At 45.8% G+C, this 23539-nt stretch overlaps 1 protein-coding gene across 1 annotated transcript; it reads left to right on the forward strand.

Moving 5' to 3' along the window:
* Positions 1-2863: 2863 nt before the first annotated feature.
* Positions 2864-22667, forward strand: LOC106806622. Its single transcript, XM_014808624.1, has 5 exons — positions 2864-3030; positions 5006-5149; positions 19003-19163; positions 20975-21231; positions 22474-22667. The coding sequence occupies exons 2-5, from the start codon at positions 5033-5035 to the stop codon at positions 22665-22667; spliced, it is 729 nt and encodes a 242-aa protein (XP_014664110.1). The 5' UTR covers positions 2864-3030; positions 5006-5032.
* The last annotated feature ends 872 nt before the right edge of the window (positions 22668-23539 follow it).

Genomic DNA, 23539 nt, shown 5'->3' on the forward strand with positions numbered 1-23539 from the left:
TTTATGGTTAGGGTTGAAAAATGGGGGTCTCTCCCTGCCGGCACATACTTACAGCAACAGAGGCGCCGGAAGTGGGGGGGGGGCAGGGAGCGGCCGCCCCTCCAATCCCAAAAGTGGGGGGGGGCAAAACAAAAAGCCCCCCCCAAAAGAAGTAGTGAAATAAAAATAAAATGTATGAAGCTATAGACTTGTTAATTCTAAGACGTTCAAAAAGCTAATTTATACATTCATGTTTTAGTTTTCCCGCTGCGCCTTTGCGTGATTTGACACTCACGTCGCACACACGCGTTCATGCACACGACGCCGCCACATACTGCGCTCACGCAGCACCACTATACGCACACACGCCGCACTCACGTGGCTCAACACGCAACAACACGCCGCAATCACATGATCCGCTCAAAACTGCACCAACGACGTCGCTCACAACACACATGTCGCATCAACGATGGCGCTCACGCACACATGTCGCACACACGCGCTCCACGCTACAACGACATCGCGCACACAACTTCACACGACACCGCGCTCTACTGCACACACGCCGTCACACACTCGCTTCATCGCACTGACACGTCACATCACACGCCCGCGCTCTGTACGCACCGAGCTACGTCACACACACGTCACACACGTCGCACATCACGCGCTCGACCATACACTTCACAGCACAACGCGCTGCACGCACTACACGTGCGTCGCACAGCAACCGCTCAACGCACAGTTCTGATCCGCGCCCACATCGCACAACAGACGCGCTCATGACAGCACGCCACATCGCACACACGCGCGTCTAACGCACTACACCCGCACATCAGCCCCTACTCATGTTGCTTTGCGATCTCCTTCTGGCGCGCTTCACGCACCACCAATACGTCACACACATGCGCGTCGCGCAACACGGATTCGGTACCATGTATAGTTCTTCGCTCGCGCCAACAGCACACTACCCGCTCAGCACACACGCGTCTACGCACTACTACGTCGGCACATTCGCGCTCACTGCAACACGACGTCACCACATGCGCTCACGCACCACGCACGCACACACGCGCTCACAGGCACACACGTCGCACATAACCCTCCCAGCACACACGTCATCACACATGCGCTCAGCGCACACACGCGCTCACAGCACACCACGTGCGCGCACACGGGAACGCGCCACGCACGCACTGTCGCACGCGACCGCTCAACCACACACGTCGCGGCACATAAGACACTGCGCTCCGACGCCACACGTCGCGCACGGACGCGCTCACGCACGACCACGATAAAAAAAATTGGAGCCCGCCTTAGGTCTCCCCCCCCCCGCCCCAATCCCAAAAAAAAAAAAAATCTTGGGCTTCGGCGCGCTCTGCTACATGCAATTATATATTGGAGTGCGCCCCCCCCCCCCCCCGACCCAGCACGCCCCAGTTAAGGCTCGACAATGCAATGGTCATGCCAAACTGCATGCAGCGCCCCCTTCCCACACTCAGGATATAGCCTGGATATATGATATAGCCTGGATATAGGATATAGTAGATTGAGCCTATGATCGAGAGCGCCATCTGTCGTGGAGTTTGTGGTCATGCATGTGCACCGAGACATATGTTAGACAAGGTAGATGAACAGGATGTAATTTCAGAATTTGTAAGTTGCCATCCAGGCGTTACATCCAAGTTATCTGACTGCATGGACTGTCTGGTATTAAGTACTATTAACACTGATCAATTAGAGGTGTTATATCAGTGCTCTAAGATTTGGAATGTGTATTTAATATGACAATGTACCCATTCAAATTCAAACTTCAAAACATACAGATGTACATAGTGAAAGTATAAATGCATATTGAAAATAGGCTTATTTTTCATAATTATGTACTGATAGTATATACAATTTTGTAAATAATGTTTTATTAGTTATCATACTCATAATATATATTTTAGATACTTTAGTCAAAGCATCAGCTTTAGCTACATTCCTTTTTGACATTTACAAATTGACCTTTTAAAATGATCAGAATTGGTTGCTTTCAACATAGCCTAAAAATGCAGGAAATGCCATTTCCAGGCTCTACATTTCAAAATTTTTCTGGGGGAGTACCCCCATAACCCCCGCATCGGCTACATATTTCTGTCTGCAGTGGCACTTTTCGGGAGGCCACTACGGCCCTGTATCATGATGCAAAAACTCTAACCCTAACCCTAACCCTAACCCTAACCCTAACCTAATACTAATACTAATACTAATCATATTAATCCTAATACTAGTGCTGCCACGTTGCGGTGTCCCTCCACGCCCGGGGGATAGCATTACCCAATTTCTAACGCTACTAGCTGCCGACTATGTACTAGCATAGCGATGAGTTTCTGTGCTAAATAAACTAGCAGAGTCTCTAATCGAGCAAACAACTCAATTATATATACGTGTATATATATATATATAATAATTAATGTGCAAGTTTCACACTTGACGACTTTGTTTGTGTATTCCTTATATTTTTCCTCAGCTATGTGCAAAATTTCAGGTAGTTGCCAGATGGTGGTCACAAAATTCAATAAATAGAGCTCTTTTGGCTTGTTGCATTGCGGTCTATGTGGCTGTGCTCTCAGTCTCAGCCACACTGACTTACATTCACACTCACCGGTTTGATCATGTTCATGATGTTGATTAAGTACAAAATGAGACGAACTACCTCCGTCGGTTTCAATTCACCTTACATTTTAAGTTGACAATAAGTATCAGGATTTAAATACTTACTTGTGCACGATAATTTTAAAATTCACAGACTTCAGTAGGTTATCATGGATGATGGAAAATATACACAAGAAAACGCAGGAGTTTGCTTCAACATATGAACAGCTTAATAGATGGCAGCACTATATGTGACGTCACCATAAGAGAAAGGCGAAAATGGCGTCGCACATAACGAATTCTAGGAGACAAACTATTACTAACATCAATAATTCTTAATTTGTGTTGTGAACTATCGGTTATCTATTCAACTAATTAGAAGAGGACACTCGTAACAAGCTGGAATTAAAAGTAATCGTGTACGTTGTGTATTATACAGGGTTTTTTCGTACGCATTAACAAATGTTACGTCTTTTGGGTCTCTGACACCGATTCTGACAGTGACACTCGTTCTTGTGCTATGATTTTAGACGGGGTTAGACCGTTAGACACAAGTTATTTTCGTTCTTGTATTAGTTATGTACTACCACTGAGTCTGTTGAATTGTCTAGTAGTAGATTATGGCTCGGCAGCGGCGTATCAAAGTTTGAAGTCAATTGATTAACACTAACAGTCTAGAAAATTTTGCGAGATGAGCATGGAAGTTCTTAATCCTATTCCTATTTTTTAATATTGCATTATTCATTGGTTTGATGCCATACCCCAAATGTTTCATTCAATTCGTATATCTAGTGTGGTCTATAATGGTAAGTATTATAACACAACCCAGCAAGTCCTGTTTCACGACACAGCCATCGCAGAGTCACTGAAAACCTTTTTCTTTGCATTGACTGATTGACCAGGCAGCATAGTTTTACTTTTAGCCATAGGATTAGGACAATTACATTTTGCATAGCAGTTTTATAGTTCGGGTTTTTGTTGTCCACAAAAATATTATTGTATATGCACAGGCCTTATGTTTAAATGATATTGTTTCACACATGTTCTTTTACAGTCTAATTATTTATGCTGGTTTGACAATTTATAAATTACTTAATACCCATGTCCTCGCCAAAAGCGTCGGACCGTTGGACAAAACCGGTAATTTTTGCACGGGTCCGACAATAAATTTGGCTTTACCAGACCGTGTGTGCGGTAACATTATATCAAGTAATTACACAGAGGCTACGGGTACGGCAGTACCACCCACTATGCCTAACTCTAAACCGACTCGGCTATCTTATATACGCGTGTACCAAATTAATCTATGGTGTGGGAAAGCGATAGGAAGAGATTGGCTGTTATATGATAAAAGATAAGAAAATGATGACATGCGACGTGTGTGTGAACTATCATGGGAAGTTTGTAGGTTTAAGCTTGGAGGACAGAATTATTTTATTAAAGGATGCAATAACTTTAAGAAGTCAAGTATTACTGACCATGAGCAGAGTAAATATCATGTGAAAGCTATGGAATTAAGGAAGGCAGCTACAAGCAGCCAACATGATATTGCTATGTTAAGGGCTGGCCGAGCTTTGCAAGCAGTCAAGGCAGCTGACCGACAGAAACTAGGTTATTTATTCAGAAATGCTCATGCCACTGCTAAACGGAGCAGACCATTGACTGATTATACCTGGATCACACAACTGGACAAGGCCAAAGGCCTAGAAATAGGTGAAACCTACATTAATGACAAAGCTGGCCTCAAGTTTATCGAATGCATTGCTGATTGTACGCGTCACGAAATGGATGAAAAAATAAACGATGCTAGCTTTTTCAGCTTGATCATGGATGGGTCAACAGGCATAGCTGGTGATGAGCAGGAAAGCATATATGTTAGATATGTCCACAAAGAAAAAGCAACAGAGATGTGAATGTGTTTTAATGTTTCAATATTTTTTTGGTCCAGTAACAATACTAACATATCATTCGGTCTGGTAAAAATCTATTTTTTACTGGACCGAATGTCCAGTAAAGGATTTTGTCTTTTAGCGAGGACTGCATGGGGTTTTTCAGTGGCTCTGTGATACTATGCTAGGAAGCAGGATTGTGGGCATGACGTCAAACCTCTACAGCACCTCTATTGCAAATTTTTTGCATGATCTAAATTCTGTAACTTGTATTTGTTTAATGCATTTAGCCATGCCGGCTCAAAAATCATGCTATGCACAGTCTTCCATATAGTATTCCATTGCTTCATATTATCAATATTATACAATTTTGGAATTGTTTCATACAAACAGAAAACTCAAAAGTTGAAATTGATGTGGAAAAGCACCTAATAATTTCGGGATGGGATGGATCAATTCTTCAGTGCCACAACTAACGCTACTTGTACTCTCTGCAGCTTGCAGGTGTGGAATGGCCTCATGATATGGGGAGACGCAGAGCCGTGCATAGGGTAGATCTGAACACTGCTAGTGACATACAGCTTCGTACACTCAGTGGAGTGGGACCAGCAAGAGCTCAGGCCATCATTAAGGCCAGAAAGGTATGTATAGATTGAGGCCAGGCTTTTTCTTATTTGCGGTGTTCTGATCTAAGCAATTTAGGGTGGATGGGTTAGTGGACCACGTAATAGCATATTGCGTTATTGTATAAGTTAAGGCACTAATTAATAATTTTAAAACAATGTATTTTTTGAATGTCATGAGATTTTTGAGGGTTTTGTCAGGTCATCATGGCAATCATTAGTTAGTGGTGTGTATTAGCAAACATTAGCTAACAAATATTCTTCAGCAGCATGCCTTATCGCTAGATAATGAACAACTATATATTCAGATCTCTGACGGATCACAGAATATTGATACAGTCACTAGCTTCATGGAAACTATGCAGCTGTCTGAGCATAAACTGTCATGGATTTTGTTTTGAGGGTATAACTATAAACCTTATTTATATTATCCACGTTGAATTATGGGGTTTTACAGCACTTCGCTTGCTTGGTAATAAATGGTTAGTGGAAACTGGCCATTTATATGCAGGTTGTCAGGAGTGACAAAAATACAAGAGGCAAATTTTCAAAATTGCATTGTATATGGCATTTTCAGAGATTATTTTCAGCTTTTTAAAAGCTGAAAAATTGCAATGTCATTGCACTTCGCCATATTCGAACAGTTGATGTTTTTATACTTGGCCATACTTGCGTGTGATATTGAGATAATGGTCTGCTTCACTCCGTAATGATGACACTGACAGTGTACATAATGCTGGCACCCATATTAAAATTTTATAAAAAGAAGATAACCGAGTATGACTGTGTGGTGTTATTAAAAATTCAATGTTAAAATTCATTAAAAAGGCATTAAGAAATATAATTTCATGGTGTTCACAAGAGAGATCGAGATAATAACAAGGATTGAAATATTTTCAACTGAGGGATCATGATGATGACTAGAATTGGAATGAGTTTCAATTGTGGTTTTTATTCTGCACGTGACGGACAGAAATGATGATTTGTAGACCTGTACAAGTTCGTGTGACCTAGAAACGTTAAAGCAACAGTTTTAGTATTAAATGATTGAGTAGAAAATAAAATATGTGTATGAATATAAGTTAGTCGAATGATAGGTTTGTGATATCACAGTACAAGCGGACTTGAGGCAAGGTTGACCCAATTGTCTGCTAATTTTTTTGTAGTATCACAGAAAAGGTTTTACATTTTTTAATTCCAAACTCATTTAACTGTCTCAAGTGCCTCTCAAAATCTACTGTCTATTTTTAATTACAGTTCAGGATGTCCAAAAGCTCTGGCATTTGTTGTATTTCTACTTGTTAATTATACAACAACTGATGTTGAGTAATTTTGGAGTAGTGTGGATATAACATATTACTACTAGTACTAGTACTTGGAAATACTTTAATTACCAGTTCCTATTATTTAGATTTTCTATTAAAACACCATGAGCGTTCTGTAACGTAGTTCCATGAAACTGACTGGTCGTAAAACGATATGGTGTGTCATCCGACCAAATGTCCTGAGGCTTCCTTCGTACCGCGCAACTGAGTGTCGTGTGACTTAAGTGGACCAGTACTGACTGCTACACATTATTGCATCGCACAGCTGAGTGTTTCGTGATGGAGTGTCATCATGTATGTGTATAAATAATTACAGTTTTTTGTCGCGAGACTCGGGTGACGAGGGAGTGGGTGATGATGCTAGGCCCAGTGTTGTGAAATAGAGGTCGTGCAAACGGCAGTAGTGAAAGTGTTAAGGCCTAAGATAAAATATTGCTTGTTTCCCCTTTACCGACCGACTCGCCAAAACGCCGCTACTCGACACATTTTATTGGCCGATTAAAACAAAACAAAAATTATTTTTTCTCCAAAAAAAAAAATTCTAATTCGTTCTGCAAAAACATATACACAAAACAGAATATACAATATACATACACACATCTTGTCAAAACAAAATAAAAAAGATATTTCACTTACCTATCTACTCGATACCCTGAGAGACGCGAGTAGGTAAAGGGGAAACAAACAATTTTTTAAGGGTGGCCTAATGCTGTTTTGTGATGGGGAGTGCCGCGCAACTGTCAATGGCATGTGAGTGAGTGTTCCGGGACCAGCTCTCGTGTGAATGAGTGTACTGGGACTAGGTGCTCTCTACCCTGTGAGTCTGTGACTGATTTAACTGAATCTGGGTACCGTGTGAGTTGGGTGATACTCCATTAGCAGTGTTCCCAACTTTAATGTCATTAACAGTCAGAATAACATATAATATATGGTCATGGTCATATATATTAGTTTGTGGTTTAATATCATTTAGGTTAGGGTTAGAGTTAGGATTATTAATCATTAATCATTATTGTTATCAAAGTTGGGAACACTCCTAATGGAGCGTTAGCCTGTGAGTGAGTGTTCTGAGACTAGCTGTCGTGTGAGTGTTCTGTAACATGGCTAACAATAAGGACTAGCTGACAGGGACTAGTAAATGTTGTAAGAATAGGTGACAGGGACTAATATAATATAGGTGTTGGTGGACTGTGTGATAGGGACTAGGTGATACAGGACTGTGTGACAGTGACTAAATGTTTTAGCACTGCGTGATGCAGGACTGTATAACATGGACTAAGTGTTGTAGGACTGTCTGACAGCGACTAGGTGATGCAGGAGAGGACCGCATGACAGGGACTAAGTGTTTCAGGACTGCGTTCCTAAGCTGTCTAACTAAATGTCGTGCGACTGAGTTCCCTATACCCGTGGGCTATCAATAAACTAGTATAGACTGAATGCTGTGGAATGAAATGTTACGGGGGTGGCTGATCTAGGACCAAGTACCATGAGCAACCAGTGTGTTGGGGGGAGGAGGGGGGCAGTGGAGCTGTTGAACGTGATTATCCATGTTCAAATCATCGATAATCGATATCTCTGCTAGGCACCCGGAAAGCAGAGCCTGCATCGTTTATTCTGCCCCTGCAAACACGCCAGCGCCGTGCTGTTGACTTTACTACGCGCATTGCAAACAGTCCGACGCGTCGAAAGCCTAGCGGATGAACTGAAGTAGAAAAAACTCGCCAGAGGCCAGCACCGCCGCGTCTGCGGAATTTCTACGGGTGTTGCTATCCCCCGGGCGTGGAGGGACGGTCACGTGATACAGTTGACGTATACTTCAAAACTTAAGGGTGTTGCTATCCCCCGGGCGTGGAGGGACGGTCACGTGATACAGTTGACGTATACTTCAAAATCATTACTCATCCGGTAAACCTGACTCCAACACCTCCAACGCTAACCCTAACACTAAATATGTATATCTCGGAGCGCTATATATAGGCAGTGTGATCCACAAAAACTAATCTATGGTGTGGGGACAGATATCATCAGGGCCGTAGTGGCCGCCACGGCAGCACGGCACTGCCGTGAAACTATTTTGAAGAAAAAAAAATTCTGCAGGGAACCAAGGAGCAACATATACCAAGGAGATGAAACCTGGGGGTGGGGGCACTCACCCCACATTATGGTAGGTATGTGCCACTGCGAAGTCAAATGCTAGGGGCACACAAGCGATTTTTATCGCCCGATCGCGGCGATTAAAATCGCCAGCGAACTTAATCGCCCGATCACGAAGGGGCACACGTAGTGAATTTAATCGCCCGATCACGAAGGGGCACACGTAGTGAATTTAATCACCCGATCACGAAGGGGCACACGTAGCGAATTTGAGAGCGTACGCGTACGCCACTCGACAGAATTTTAGAATTCTTGCAGATCTTTTTTAACAGTAGTGCTGCATAATGCTTTGTAGACACTTTACTCTTTAGGCTTTAGCATTAATAAAGTTTTGAATTGTATTTAATTGTAAGTGACACAAGCCGGCAATAAAATGACTACTTACCATTCATTGCAAGTCTCAGCGCTATTTCTGTAATAGCGACCTCCTTCGCTACACGATCCCGGTATTCAGGGATCGTAATGTCAAAAAAGGCATGGCCTTTCGCGACCACAGAAATACCAATTCGCCTTCCTTTTCGCGAGTCACACTTCTACAGTATTGGAGGCAGCCATTTTAACATCACATGATATCAACAAACGTCCGATTGGTTTAGAAAAATCGATCGGCGACAAAATACGCCGGTCACGGGCACACGAGCGATAATAATCGCCCGCGTAAATAATCGCCCGAAAATATCTAACATTTTGGATACGGGCGATTCGATTGGGCGATTAAAATCGGCGTCGACGTGAACGGGCACACGGGCGAATTTTTCGAGCGATTTTAAAATTCGCGGCGATCGGGCGATAAAAATCGCTCGTGTGCCCCTACCTAAAGGGGGCTCTGGAACTAACTCAGACCTGAAAATGGGTCTCTGGAACTAATGTTTGTTGAATGTGGTATGCTCTGGAACTGGCTATGTTCGAAAATGGAGGTCTCCGGAACGAGGATTTCGTTGAAATTAAATGCTATGACACCGGACACGTTTAAAAGAGGGGATGTCCGGAACTGTGGGGGAAACAGTGATTTGCTTTAAAATCTATGCTGTAGCACTTGAACCAATAATTGTTGTATTATGTAGAGGAGAAAAAACATGACCCGGAGAGAGATGAACGCAAGCACACGCACACACACGCACATACACACACACACACACACACACACACACACACACACCACACACACACACCACACACACACACACACACACACACACAACACACACACACACACACACACACAGAGAGACAACACACGCACGCACGCACACATACAACACACACACGTTGCATGCATGCCTTGACGGCCCGCTTCAACGTATTCTGAAGTACGATGCACTGGAACGGAAATATTAAAAACTAGGGTCTCCGGAACGGCAAAAATGTAAGATCTGCATAATAACTAAACTTAATGCTCTGGAACGAGATATTCTTAAAAATGCGATGCACTGCGATCGATGCACTGGAACGGAAGTTTATGGTTAGGGTTGAAAATGGGGGTCTCTCCCGCGGCACATACTTACCATGCAACAGAGGCGCCGGAAGTGGGGGGGGGCAGGGAGGCGGCCGCCCCTCCAATCCAAAAAGTGGGGGGGGCAAAAACAAAAAGCCCCCCCCCAAAAGAAGAGTGGGAAATAAAAAATAAAATGTATGAGCTAAGACTTGTTAATTCTAACGTTCAAAAACTAATTTATACATTCATTTTTAGTTTTCGCTGCGCGCTTTGCGTGATTGACACTCACGTCGCACACACGCGTTCATGCACACACGCCGCACATACGCGCTCACGCACACACATACGCACACACGCCGCACTCACGCACACACGCACACACGCCGCACACACGCGCTCACGCACACACGCGCTCACACACACATGTCGCACACATGCGCTCACGCACACATGTCGCACACACGCGCTCACGCACACACATCGCACACACGTCACACACACGCGCTCACGCACACACGCCGCACACACGCCGCTCACGCACACACGTCACACACACGCCGCGCTCACGCACACACGTCACACACACGCACACACGTCGCACACACGCGCTCACGCACACACGTCACACACACGCGCTCACGCACACACGTCGCACACACGTCGCACACACGCGCTCACGCACACACATCGCACACACCGCTCACGCAACACATCGCACACACGCGCTCACGCACACACGCCGCACACACGCGTCACGACACACGTCACACACATGCGCTCGCGCACACACGCGCTCACGCACACACGCGCTCACGCACACACGTCGCACATACGCGCTCACGCACACACGTCACACACATGCGCTCACGCACTCACGTCGCACACACCGCACGCACACACGTCGCACATACCGCGCTCACGCACACACGTCCACACACATGCGCTCACAGCGACACACGCGCTCACGCACCCACGTCGCACACACGCGCTCACGCACGCACGTCGCACGCACGGCGCGCTCACGCACACACGTCGCGCACACGCGCTCACGCACACACGTCGCGCACACGCGCTCACGCACACACGATAAAAAAAATCGTGAGCCCTTAGGTCTTCCCCCCCCAATCCAAAACTGCTTCCGCGCGCCTGCCATGCAATATATATGGAGTGCCCCCCCCCGACCCAGCACGCCCCAGTTAAGGCTCGACAATGCAATGGTCATGCAAACTGCATGCAGCGCCCCCTTCCCACACTCAGGATATAGCCTGGATATATGATATAGCCTGGATATAGGATATAGTAGATTGAGCCTATGATCGAGAGCGCCATCTGTCGTGGAGTTTGTGGTCATGCATGTGCACCGAGACATGTTAGACAAGGTAGATGAACAGGATGTAATTTCAGAATTTGTAAGTTGCCATCCAGGCGTTACATCCAAGTTATCTGACTGGACTGTCTGGTATTAAGTACTATTAACACTGATCAATTAGAGGTGTTATATCAGTGCTCTAAGATTTGGAATGTGTATTTAATATGACAATGTACCCATTCAAATTCAAACTTCAAAACATACAGATGTACATAGTGAAAGTATAAATGCATATGAAAATAGCTTATTTTCATAATTATGTACTGATAGTATATACAATTTTGTAAATAATGTTTTATTAGTTATCATACTCATAATATATATTTTAGCATACTTTAGTCAAAGCATCAGCTTTAGCTACCGATTCCTTTGACATTTACAAATTGACCTTTAAATGATCAGAATTGGTTGCTTATCAACATAGCCCTAAAAAATGCAGGAATGCCAATTTCCTGGGCGCTCTAATTTCAAAATTTTTCTGGGGGAGTACCCCCATAACCCCCGCATCGGCTACATATTTCTGTCTGCAGTGGCACTTTTCGGGAGGCCACTACGGCCCTGTATCATGATGCAAAAACTCTAACCCTAACCCTAACCCTAACCCTAACCCTAACCTAATACTAATACTAATACTAATACTAATACTAATACTAATACTAATCATATTAATCCTAATACTAGTGCTGCCACGTTGCGGTGTCCCTCCACGCCCGGGGGATAGCATTACCCAATTTCTAACGCTACTAGCTGCCGACTATGTACTAGCATAGCGATGAGTTTCTGTGCTAAATAAACTAGCAGAGTCTCTAATCGAGCAAACAACTCAATTATATATACGTGTATATATATATATATATAATATAATATACACGAAGATGCGACACTGACTCAGACTAATATTCTCTGTGCTTGCTTACTCTAGACGAACCGGGATGATATGTTGATATGTAGGCGGATGCGTACATATGCTAGCTAGAGGAGATGTGGGAGGGGCAGGCGGCATTGAACAGGAGGGGGTATGAACGGTGCGGAGTGGGGGGGACTAGATTCGCTGGTCCGCACACTCCCTCACATCGGTCTCTTTCTCTCTCTCTCTCTTTCTCTCTCTCTCTCACTCTCTCTCTCACTCTCTCTCTCGCTCTCTCTCTCTGTCTCCATCGCTCTCACGCTCTCTTTATTTCTGTCTGTCTCTCGCTCTCCCTCCCTCCTTCTCTCACTTCTCTCTCTCTCCCTCCCCCTCTCTCTCTCTTCTCTCTCTCTCTCTTCTCTCTCTGTCTAACCTCGCTCTCACGCTCTCTGTCTCCCTCGCTCTCGCGCTCTCTTTCTCGCTCTCTCTCTCTCCCTCTTGCTTTCTCGCTGTGGCGTTCAATGAGCGGTACGTCATTATGTTTCGGGGAAATAATCACAAAGTCGTAGATGCTCGCGTGCGTGTACGTAGGCACAGGCACTTGGAGCGTTTCAATAAAATATAATGCTAAATAAATACGAAATCTATTTACTACCAAAGTCTTAATGTTTCTCTACTCTCTTTTTCACCTATTATTGCCGACAATTTCCTTTAAATGCTGTCCAAATGCTCATCTGCAAACACACGCTGGCCGCCGCACGCTAGCTGGTGCACACTGACGCAGATGGGGTCGTTGTCGTATTATAGGTACTACAGATATGTACCCGAGGTAGTCTTAGGTTGTTTAGTATTATGTTTATATTTTTATATGAGGTATGTTTAAGGTTAGGGTTAGGGTTAGGGCTGGGGTTAGGGTACACTTCTGTAGTACAAGTCTAGTTAAAGCTGGTACACTTTGTGTATACATATATGTACCTTGGGTACATATCTGTAGTATCTGATACGACAACGACCCCTTCAGCCACACTGACACATAAATATATATATTTATTTATTTATTTATGTCTCAGTGTGCAGCAGCTAGCGTGCGGTGTACTTGTGTGTTGCAAATGAGCATTTGACCGGCATTTACAGGTGATTTAATAGGCGAAATAGAGTAGAGAAACATGAAGACTGGTAGTAAATACATTTCGTGTTTATTTACCTTTTTATTTATTTATTGAGATGTTTCAAGTGCCTGTGTACGTAGGCGTACGGCAGGCAGTAGTAACAGCAGACTCACAGTAGTCGACATTCTAGCAGGGCCCGCACGCACAGCACGTACGTGCGTGTCCCACACTCCGCCGGTCGGCATGCGTACCTCTCTCTGTCTCTCTGCATCGTCTGTCCGTCTGTCCGCATGCAGCAGCGGCGGCAGAGATATCCGCGTGTGAGGGTGGAGGGGGGTTCTGCCTCGAGCGTGTGCGCGTGCGTGGGAGTTTATTATTGCGTGGTTGTAAGTCGAGAGCAGTGCTTGCTTGTACCGTGTAGTCAGCCAGTTAGATTTTCGGCAACCTCTGGGGTTGTTGTGTGTGCATGCGCGTTTGTCTGTGTGTGTGTGTGTGTGTGTGTGTGTGTGCGCGTGCGGGAAGAGGTTGCGTGAACTCTGTGCTACGGTGACGACCAGTTGGGGTCGTGCTTGCTAGGAAGTACGCTGGACAACATGCAGATAAAGGTAAACTGCGAGATGAGCGGTGTGTGAGGAGAGCGTGTATGTATGGCCGCGAGTGTGTGTGTTTGCGCGTGTGTGTGTGAGTGTGTGTGTGTGTGCGTGTGTGTGTGCGTGCGTGCGTGTGCGTGCGTGCGTGCGTGTTTGTGCGTATGTGCGTGCGTGCGTGTGTGTGGGAGTTGTGTGTGTGTGTTTGTGTGTGTGTGTGTGTGTGTGTGTGTGTGTGGTGTGGTGTGTGTGTGTGTGTGTGTGTGTGTGCTGTGTGTGTGTGTGTGTGTGTGTATGCCGTGTGTGATGTGTGCCGTGCGTGCGTGTTCAAGTTCGTCGGAATCGGCGACGCTACACGTTATACGGTTCCCGTTTTTTCGTCGTATTTTTCAAGCGTTAATTGACGTCGTGCGATTGGTTTTTGTCACCAGCTTGAAAGCTGCTTTGATTCTGATCAGCTTTACTGTAATACCCCGTGTTCGCAAGGGGGGCGACTACAACTCTTCGTCATCTGATGATGTCACCAACATACTCACGGTGATCATGTTCCATTGCGTTTAGCTAATTGCCCAGCGTTGGGCTAACAAAGGACGATTGGCACCCCCGAAATTGCGCAGGCATTGTCTTGCATATCTCTGCAAGCCATTTGGCCCCCGCGGGCATGGCAGGGCCTTTTGTTTCACTGCTCTGGCAATTCTTCTTCTCTTATAATTATCTGAGGAGCCGCGGTGACAACACAAAGCTCATCGCTTAGAGGTTCATAGCACACTGATTTTCTTCGCGAACAATAGCGCTCTCACTGTATCACGTTGATTGGAAAAATGTATATTAGGTCTAGGCGTGATATATAGACGATGAAGTGCATGCGTGCGAGCGTGTGTCTGGTGCGTGCGCGTGTCTTGTCTCCGCCAGTGGCGTAGACAGGTCCTCAGTTTGTGGGGGGATGATTTCGCTGTTACCTCCCATTATAATGTATATGAAGACTGTGTGCGAGTAGCGCACACCGCGAGAGCCTTGGCGCAAGCCTTAATGGGTGGGGAGCCAGGGGGCCCGCCGTAGGGCCTGGTGGGTGTCAGGGGCAGAGCCCTTGCCCGGGGTCCAGGCGGCGGAGCCCCTGAAGCTCTTAGATTTTAGCAATTTAGAACCTTCAAGATGGTCGTTTTTGAGGTAATTTGAAAAAAATTGATATTGTAAAGTGCAATTTTGTGAATTCGAGGTTAATTTTTTTCTTTGGATCCCAGAGGTTTTAATAACACGCACCGCCCACACACACACACAACCAGTGCGGATCCAGAAAGTAAATTCTAGGGGGGGGCGGAATTATGCGAGCTCAAGGCCTGAAGCGCGCACTGTGTGGAATTGTTAAAAAGTTGCAATCTAAAGCAATCATATTTGGACATCTTATTCATAAAATATCAGGATTTTTCCTCCTTCAGGGGGTGTCCCCCTTCTGTTTAGGGCGAGGTCCAGGGGACCTCCCCGGAAATTTTGTTGAAAGTAACATCTCTTGCGATGCAATTTCCTGCACTATGAGGCAGCAGCTATTAAACAATCTTCATCACAATAACATCACTGTTGAGTTGAGTATTTTTACCTTTGGGAGCACCAAAAGACTAAAATGCTTACTACCAATCTGTGCTATACATGTACATTCCTCACTGGGGTTGCCAGTGCAGGCTTACCTAGAGCTAAAATACGCTTACCCTGAAATTTCTAGGGAGGGGGTGACGCCCCCTGTGCTACCGACCCCGCGTTGACAACTACAGCACTGGAATCATCTCCCCCTGAAATTTTTGATAAAACGCTATATATTTACTGAGAAGTGAGAACCTTAAAACTGCAAAGAATATGAGAAAACCAGATTTAAACCAAATAGTGCATATTTTCCCCCTTATACAAAATCCGCGAATATACTTCGGTCAGGTCTCAGCACCCCCATCCCCCCTCTCAAAAAGTGAGATGAAATGAATTTCCCATTCAACCCCCTAAAAATGCAATATCCCAACTTCTCAATAGGTCTATTCTAATTTTGAATAAAGCAAGGATTTAAACTTTCGTGAGCAGTGATAAGACGTGATTTGGAATTTGAAAAAAAATCGTATATGGGGAATGCGTCCAAAATATAACCGTCTGAGTTTCAAGTAAAATAATGTCATTCTTGGAAACGAATTACAGCCATTTACAGTAGATGTATGTCAAATTCCAGTTCTGTAATATTACATTAGGAGAGTATGAATAGCGATAACGCATTTGTAGATAAATATCCAGTATTTATTGTCTGTAAAAATATTAAATTTTCCTCATTTTCTTCCTGAAAGTAGGGGGTGATGAAAGCCACCCCACCTCAATAAGGTAGGGGATATACCCCCATCCCCCTGCTATCTAGCCCTCTGTCAGATGAACTCAAATTTGACTTTTGATATGCATACAAATATTCATAATCATAATCTTTTGTTAATTTATTGTTTGTAATAATCTTGTTAAATTAGCAATAAAAATTGTTAAATGTTAAATTTAAATGTTAAATTAAAGTTAAGTTTAAATTTAAATGTTAAATTGTTAATTGTTAAATCAATAATCTGTGTAATTAGCAGTACTTCTACAGGCGCCGCAGACGATTTTTGAAGTGGGGTGCTAAATTGTTACGCTCGACAGTGGCCAATGCAGGATTTCGAGGAGGTGGTAAGAAACATGCGGGGGTATGCGCGGTCTCCCCCAGAAAATGTTGAGATCCCCCATTTTCCTCCGGAAAGTAGGCGGGATGATTGTACACGGCCATCCCCCACGTCAATAAGTGGGGGGGGATGCATCCCCCCATCCCCCTGCTATCTACGCCCCTGGTCCTCCGCAAATTGCACTACGCGCGTAATTTATTATTATACCGAAATTATGTGAAATATTCGGTAATTATGAAGTGTGCCTATATATATATATATACATTTTGCTCTCAGGCGGGTGCTATTTAATTGCACGAATTACAGCGTCCGTACCGTTAATTTGACGCTTCGCATGCGCTGATAGCCATATATTTTCATTATGATGATACCGCCGCAGTGTTGCCTTCAGGGATACCTCATTATCGTCCATATTCGAGTTGCGTATGACTGCTCGATGTTACTAGAGCCATTAGTTGCGCCTATATTTATTACACACCCTAGGCTAGGCTACGTGCTTAGTGTCACATACGCAGGACACGTATGCGCACACGCACGTGTCGCACACGTAACACGTACATGCACACATGCGCCACGCACACATGCACGACGCACGCAGGGCAGGCACTATACACACACCACATCAATATATCACCACACACACATCAACACACACACACACCACACACAGTCACACACACACACACACACACACACACACACACACACACACACAAACACACACACACACGACACGACACACACACACACACAGGAGCACACACACACAACACACACACACACACACACACACACACACCACACTCAATACACACACACACACACACACACACACACACACACCAATACACACTCGAATTCACTGAGCAGAATTTAACACGGTTGTAGCTCTACTCCTGTCAGCAATAGCTGTAAAACTGGAATGCTTCTTTGCGTACGTGCGTGCGTGCGTACGTATGTCCTAAATCTGTAACCCTGCAAGCTGTGTGCATTACTACCCGTGAGTGCACTTTTGTGAATACAAAGCATACTTAGCATAGACAAGTTGGAAGAAAATGACAGCGTGATAAGGGATCATAAAGGAAAGGGGTTGGAGAAGAAAGGGGAAGAAGAAAATAGACAGTTGGAGAGATCTTAAGCACACGAGAGGAATATTAGATTTAGCATGCAAGGAGAGAATATGTCACTTGTGTTCACGGGAGTCCAGTAGATCGATAATGGGTCCACAGCACGATACACGGCAAAGTAACCTCCGGCATTGCGGTGCATTACTACAGAATATGATTTTAAAATGCTGAAAGCAGTATCACATTCCACGTAAGATAGTCGGTTATGAAAAGCGGAATTCGCAGAGAAATATCGCGGACTCACGCTGACGTCGTATCAGGGAGTCCAGCAGTAAAACGGAGAGCATGTTACTTTGCTCTGTTTAATGTTACATTATGTTATATTTAAAGGAGAGTTTACTCTAGGTTCTAGGGTTATTTTGAGCTAATTTAGGTGTTATAATTACGCTACATAAAAAGTTTCATGGTTCAATCACCATTAGAAATATTTTTTTTTAATGTTTTAAAACTAACGACTACAGTTTGATTACAACGACGGTGGCAGCAGCTCAACCGCACGATCTGATAAGTTGCCGCAAAACCACTTTCCAGCAAGGGCTACAGACGCGAGGGTGTTTCTTATTAATTCATTTAAAAGCAAAAGGATTGTAATATCTTATAAAAGCTTTATATAGTTTCAAGTTATAATATGGATAAATTTGCCCTAAAAATGATATCGTTCGGTAAATAGCATTTATGTATAAATATAATTGCACTTTTTGTGATAGCCCTCGATCTGTAACGTGCAAAATAAATTGTCAAAATACGCAACTTTTTTCGGGAGGTGGCAGCACGGTCGCGGTGTCATGACGCCGTTCAAATTTCGTAGGACGTTGATGTGTAATTAATTATAACAATTAAATTAGGTATCTGGTAACAAATACGTGTGGGTATAGACGATTTGTTATACAGTAACGTACAGCTTTGTATGCAGTAAAATCCTACGAGGCTACTGTCCCTTTAATTATAATCATGTGATTTTGCCTTTTTTTTTACAAATAACAATTTCCTGTGTCACCGTCATGTTATCAGACAGGAGTGAATAATAATAGACTATATAATAATGAAAGAATAATAATGAATAATAATATATTATTATTCACTCCTGCAGGGGTAGAACTTTTAAAAGGTAACACAAGCTCAAGTTTATTGAGTTAAACGCAATAAATCATAGGTAGACTAAGGCTATTAAATGTTGAATTTTTCACGTTTTCAGTATCAGTATATCCGTATAAATAACTCTTTATGTTCTTGCCTTGCACAGTTGAAGGGGAGCTTTGCGTGCATCCGGGACATCACGAGAGTTCCTGGCATCTGTGCGAGTATACTGGATCTGAACAGGAGCCGGCTGCAGTGCAGTAGGACAAGGAAGAAGAAACTGCCGATCACATCCACACTCACGACGGAGGAGCAGCCATGCACTCGGTGAGTCTCCGCCGCCATCTCGTCACATCCGAGTATCCTCGCGTGGCGATTACCCGTCGTCGATTTTTCTTGATTGCTCGGTGGGCGGTTACTCCAGCTCGACATCTTGAGAGAAAATTGTAAGAGATGCTGGGGTGTGGTGTGGGTGTGTAGTTGTGATGTGTAGGATGTAGTGTGTGGTGTAGATAATGATATGTAGGATTTAGTGTGGCTGTGTGGTATGGGCAGTGGGGTTGTGCAGTGTGGGATGTGTGCATGGCTGTGTGGTGTGGCTGTGGTGTAGTTGTGAGGTGGGGTGTGGTGTGGTGTAGTTGTGAGGAGTGGTGTAGTTGTGAGGTGGGGTGTGGTGTAGTTGTGAGGTGGTGGTGGATTAGTGTGAGAGGTGGGGTGTGGTTGTGTGTGAGGTGGCGGTGTGATATGTGGTGTAGAGTGAGTGGCCCGGATGTGTGGTGTAGTTGTGAGTGGTGTGGTGTAATCTGCGTGCCAGGTGGGGTGTGGTTGGTAGTTGTGAGGTGGGGTGTGGTCACTGGTGTGGTGTAGTTGCGAGGTGGGGTGTGGTGTAGTTGTGAGGTGGGGTGTGGTGTAGTTGTGAGGTGGGGTGTGGTGTAGTTGTGAGGTGGGGTGTGTCACTGGTGTGGCTGTAGTTGCAAGGTGGGTTGGTCGTAGTATAGTTGATGGTGGTGGTGTGGTGTGGTGTAGTGTGAGGTGAGGTGGTGATGTGGGTGTAGTGTGAGGAGTTGCGTGTGGTGTGTTGTGAGGTGGGTGTGGTGTGGTGTAGTTGTGATGGTGGGGAGTGGTGTGGTCGTGATATGTGAGGTGTTTGGTGTGTTAGTTGTGAGGTGGGTGTGTCACTGGTGTGGTCTGAGTAGTTGTGAAGGTGGGGTGTGGTGTGGTGTAAGTTGTGAGGTGAGGTGATGATGTGGTGATAGTTGTGAGGATGAGGTGTGATTGTGGTGAGTTGTGAAGGTGTGGGTGAGTGTGACCTAATGGTGGTGGTGGTGTGGTTGTGGATGGTGGATGTGAGCGTGCTGTGTGGTGTGGTTGGGGAGTGTGGTGTGGTATATATTGTGAGGTGTGGGTGGTGTGACCTATGGTGTGGCTGTGTGGTATGGGCAGTGTGGGATGTGTGCATGGCTGTGTGGTGTGGCTCTAGTGTGTTATGTAGTTTGTGAAGGGGTGTGCGCAGGTGGTTGTGACTGCTATGTAGATGTGGTGTGTGTTGTGCCCAGCTGTTTTGCAAACAGCTTCTAGTGCTAGCAATGATTGCTTCATTGTGTGCATTTTTATCTGTTTTTAATTAAATGAACTGAAATTGTTTTCATCATAAGTTGAAAAAAAGTTGAAAATCTCTACTGCTCGTCTCTAGCTGTCTACTCATCCATCTCTCTCTCTTCTCTCTCATCTCTCTAGCTCTCTCTACTCGCTCTGCTCTCTCTCTCTCTAGCTTCTCATCTCTCTCTGACTCTCTCTGCTCTCAATCTCGTCTCTCTTCCTCTCGTCTCATCTCTCTCTCTGCTCATCTCTCTCATGCTGACATCATCTCTCTCTCCTGCTCTGCATCTCATGCTCTCATCTCTCTCTCATCGTGCTCTCTCTCTCTGTGCTTCTCTCCTCTCATGCTCTGCTCCTCTGCTCTCCTCTCACACAGCAGCGTCTCCTGTCCTCTGCTACTCTCTGCAAGCATCACAGCTCTCCGAGCTGTCTCTATATATTCTCTTCTCTCTCTCTATCTCTGTCTACTCTCCGTCGCTGCTCACTCACATCTCAGCGAACCGGCAGCGCTTCGTAACAGGATGCTCTTGTGTCTGCAGTGAGACGCGGCGGTCGACGAGAGGGCGCGGCGAGTGGCGGCAACGATCGTTGCACAGTTGGAGATGGACGATGGCAACATCCGGAGCGATGTCGAACCCTCTACCAGCTGACAGAGCCGCTGCACAAAGTCCGCAGGTGTTCACAGCTGCGGCGATACGACGAATCAGCAGTCGACGTGCCCCGGCCCAGCGAGACACGCCGTGGCCCCCATACGCAAACGTGAGCTGCGGCGTTCCCCTCGAGCCACTGCAGCTAGGTTGGCTAGTCCTGCTCCGCCTCAGCAAACGGTGACTGCGTTCCCACTCACACTATGCAGGCTAGTGGCTATCCAATGGCCCTCCTTGGCAATGTGAGGCTGCGTTCCGCCGCATCCACCTCACTAGGTTGGGACTATCCTTGGGCCCCATTTGGCAATGTGAGCTAGCGTTCCAGCTAGACCACTCAGAAACTAGTTGGGGGCTAGTAGCCTGCGCCGCAGCCTTGGCATAACGGTGACGGCTGCGTTCCTCCGCACTCTAGCTAAGGTTAGGGCTATCCTGCTCCTCCTCGGCAGACAGTGAGGCTGTCCTATCATTACCCAGCTCTCCCTACAGCAACTTGTCAGGCTATCCTGCTTTCGCTCTCACCCTATAGCATCGCGTGAGACTGGGCGGCTGCTCTCCTGGCTTTGCAAGCTATGGTAGGCTATCCTGTTCGCCCTCAGTAAGCACTAAGCAGTGAGACTATTTTCTGCTTCCGCCCATGCTCCTCTCCTGACCTCATCAATGTACGCCATCGCATGCTTTCCCGCGCTGCCCGCTTCAGACAACGGTGAGCTTGATCAGCATGATATCCCTCCCCACTGCCAGCCGAGGTTGAGCATATTTTGCTTAGCAGCATAGTCACCAGAGTTCAGGCTGTTATATAGCAGTCAACGGGCCTGTAATTAAGGATTAGCTCAAGGAGAACTGGCCCAAGTGTCCTTAATAGACAGGTATCTAGTAATACAATTATATTAAAATGGATAAGATGAAGAGGTGTTGTAGCATGTATGAAACATACTAATAGCGCAACTCCCAAGATGTCGCCATTAATAGACAGGTATAACATTATGTAGAGGTCGTTTCACTGATAACGTCTGCCTCATGCAGGTAAAACCGCAAGTGTCCTTAAAATAGAGCCAGTGTGTCGTTTATGTGTGAACTGAGGCGCGAGTTACCCGCAGCAAGCGTCCAATTAATAGACAGGGTCTGGTATATGAAGGGAATGGTTCACGCGTAAATACAGCGACATGAACACGAAAAAACTCCAATTGTCCTAATTACACACAGGCCGTGCTGTTCTAAATAGAGTGTAGTCTTCATGCCATAACACCAGGTGCTATAAGTGGCCTTGCTGTAACTAGTTTTTAGGGGGGGGTAGTGGTCACCCGTCCCATTGCTCGCTCTGGGAGCGGACGGCAGCCGAGCTGGAGGGCCAAGGAACCAGGTGTCAGCGGCGCATCATATCACGTCAAAAGGGGCCACCACAGCAGCGACGATAGAAGCTAACGACGAGCGACGACAGATGATGACGATGAAGGTCGTTGCGCGCTCGCGACAGCAAGCAGCCGACGGCGGCGGCGGGGAGGACAGCGATGCCGACAGCACGGAGATACAGACGAGTGCTGTGCGGAGCGACAGCGAGAGCAGCGGAAGAACGTCGATCCGGTGAGGAGCTTCCAGGGGGCAGCGAGTCAGGAAGCCCCGAAGGGCGCGAGACCCGCTCGTCGAAAGTGGTGAGTGTGTGCAAAGGTGGGGGGAGGAGGGAGGGGGGGGCGATGTTTGTGAAGGCGTGCGGGCGTTTGTTTTATTCCCTTATATTTCTTTTCCTTGTCATATTGCTTTTTTTCCTTTCTGTGTCTCTGCCTCTGTTATTCCCCGTTCTATCTTACTTTTGCTTGTCATATTGCGTTCTTTCCTTTGTGTGTCTCTGCCTCTCTCTCTCTCTCTCTCTCGCTCTCGTTCTCGTTTTTTTCTCCCTAACTCTCTCTCCCCGTCTTTCTCTCACTCTCTATATATAATATATATCTCTCTCTCTTCCTCCCCTCTCTCTCTCTCCCCCTGTCTCTCTCTCTCTCTCTTTCTCTCTCCTTCTCTCTCTCCCTCTCTCTCGCCCTCTCCCCCTTCCCCCTCGCCGTGCATGCGTTCCGGTGTTGCACGTTATGCGTTTAGCATGGGCCTCGCGGGTTCGCGGGTGCATTACGGTGTCAGTGCGTATCAGCTAGTTTGCTTCTCGTGGCGAAACCGAAAGTTAGTGTTGTGCGTGTGTAATTATCTCTTGATCTCGTGGTTTCTTTCTCGGAGTGAGGATGTGCCTGCATTAATAAGTAGCGCTCATAGGGTCTATGTCCCCCAGGGTACTGCCAGAACGTACCCTGGGGGACATAGACCCTCTCAGCATAAGTAGCGCGTATAGTAAAGGTGTGGGTCGATTAGAGTTTGTACGGGGGGTGCCTTGCACGCGAGTGAGTGTGCGATCATGGGCGTCAATCCTAGAGAGAGGAGAAAGAGAGAGGGGAAGGGAGAGAGAGAGAAAGAAAGAGA

This window comes from Priapulus caudatus, unplaced genomic scaffold, assembly GCF_000485595.1.
Source record: "Priapulus caudatus unplaced genomic scaffold, Priapulus_caudatus-5.0.1 Scaffold170, whole genome shotgun sequence".
Classification (NCBI taxonomy): domain Eukaryota; kingdom Metazoa; phylum Priapulida; class Priapulimorpha; order Priapulimorphida; family Priapulidae; genus Priapulus; species Priapulus caudatus.

What these genes read in the sequence shown, in the direction of transcription:
- LOC106806622 (XM_014808624.1), top strand. Translation starts at nt 5,033, where the DNA reads ATGGGGAGACGCAGAGCCGTGCATAGGGTAGATCTGAACACTGCTAGT. An exon ending in CCATCATTAAGGCCAGAAAG is followed by an intron (nt 5,150 to 19,002) that starts GTATGTATAGAT and finishes TGCCTTGCACAG; the next exon opens with TTGAAGGGGAGCTTTGCGTG. An exon ending in GAGGAGCAGCCATGCACTCG is followed by an intron (nt 19,164 to 20,974) that starts GTGAGTCTCCGC and finishes TTGTGTCTGCAG; the next exon opens with TGAGACGCGGCGGTCGACGA.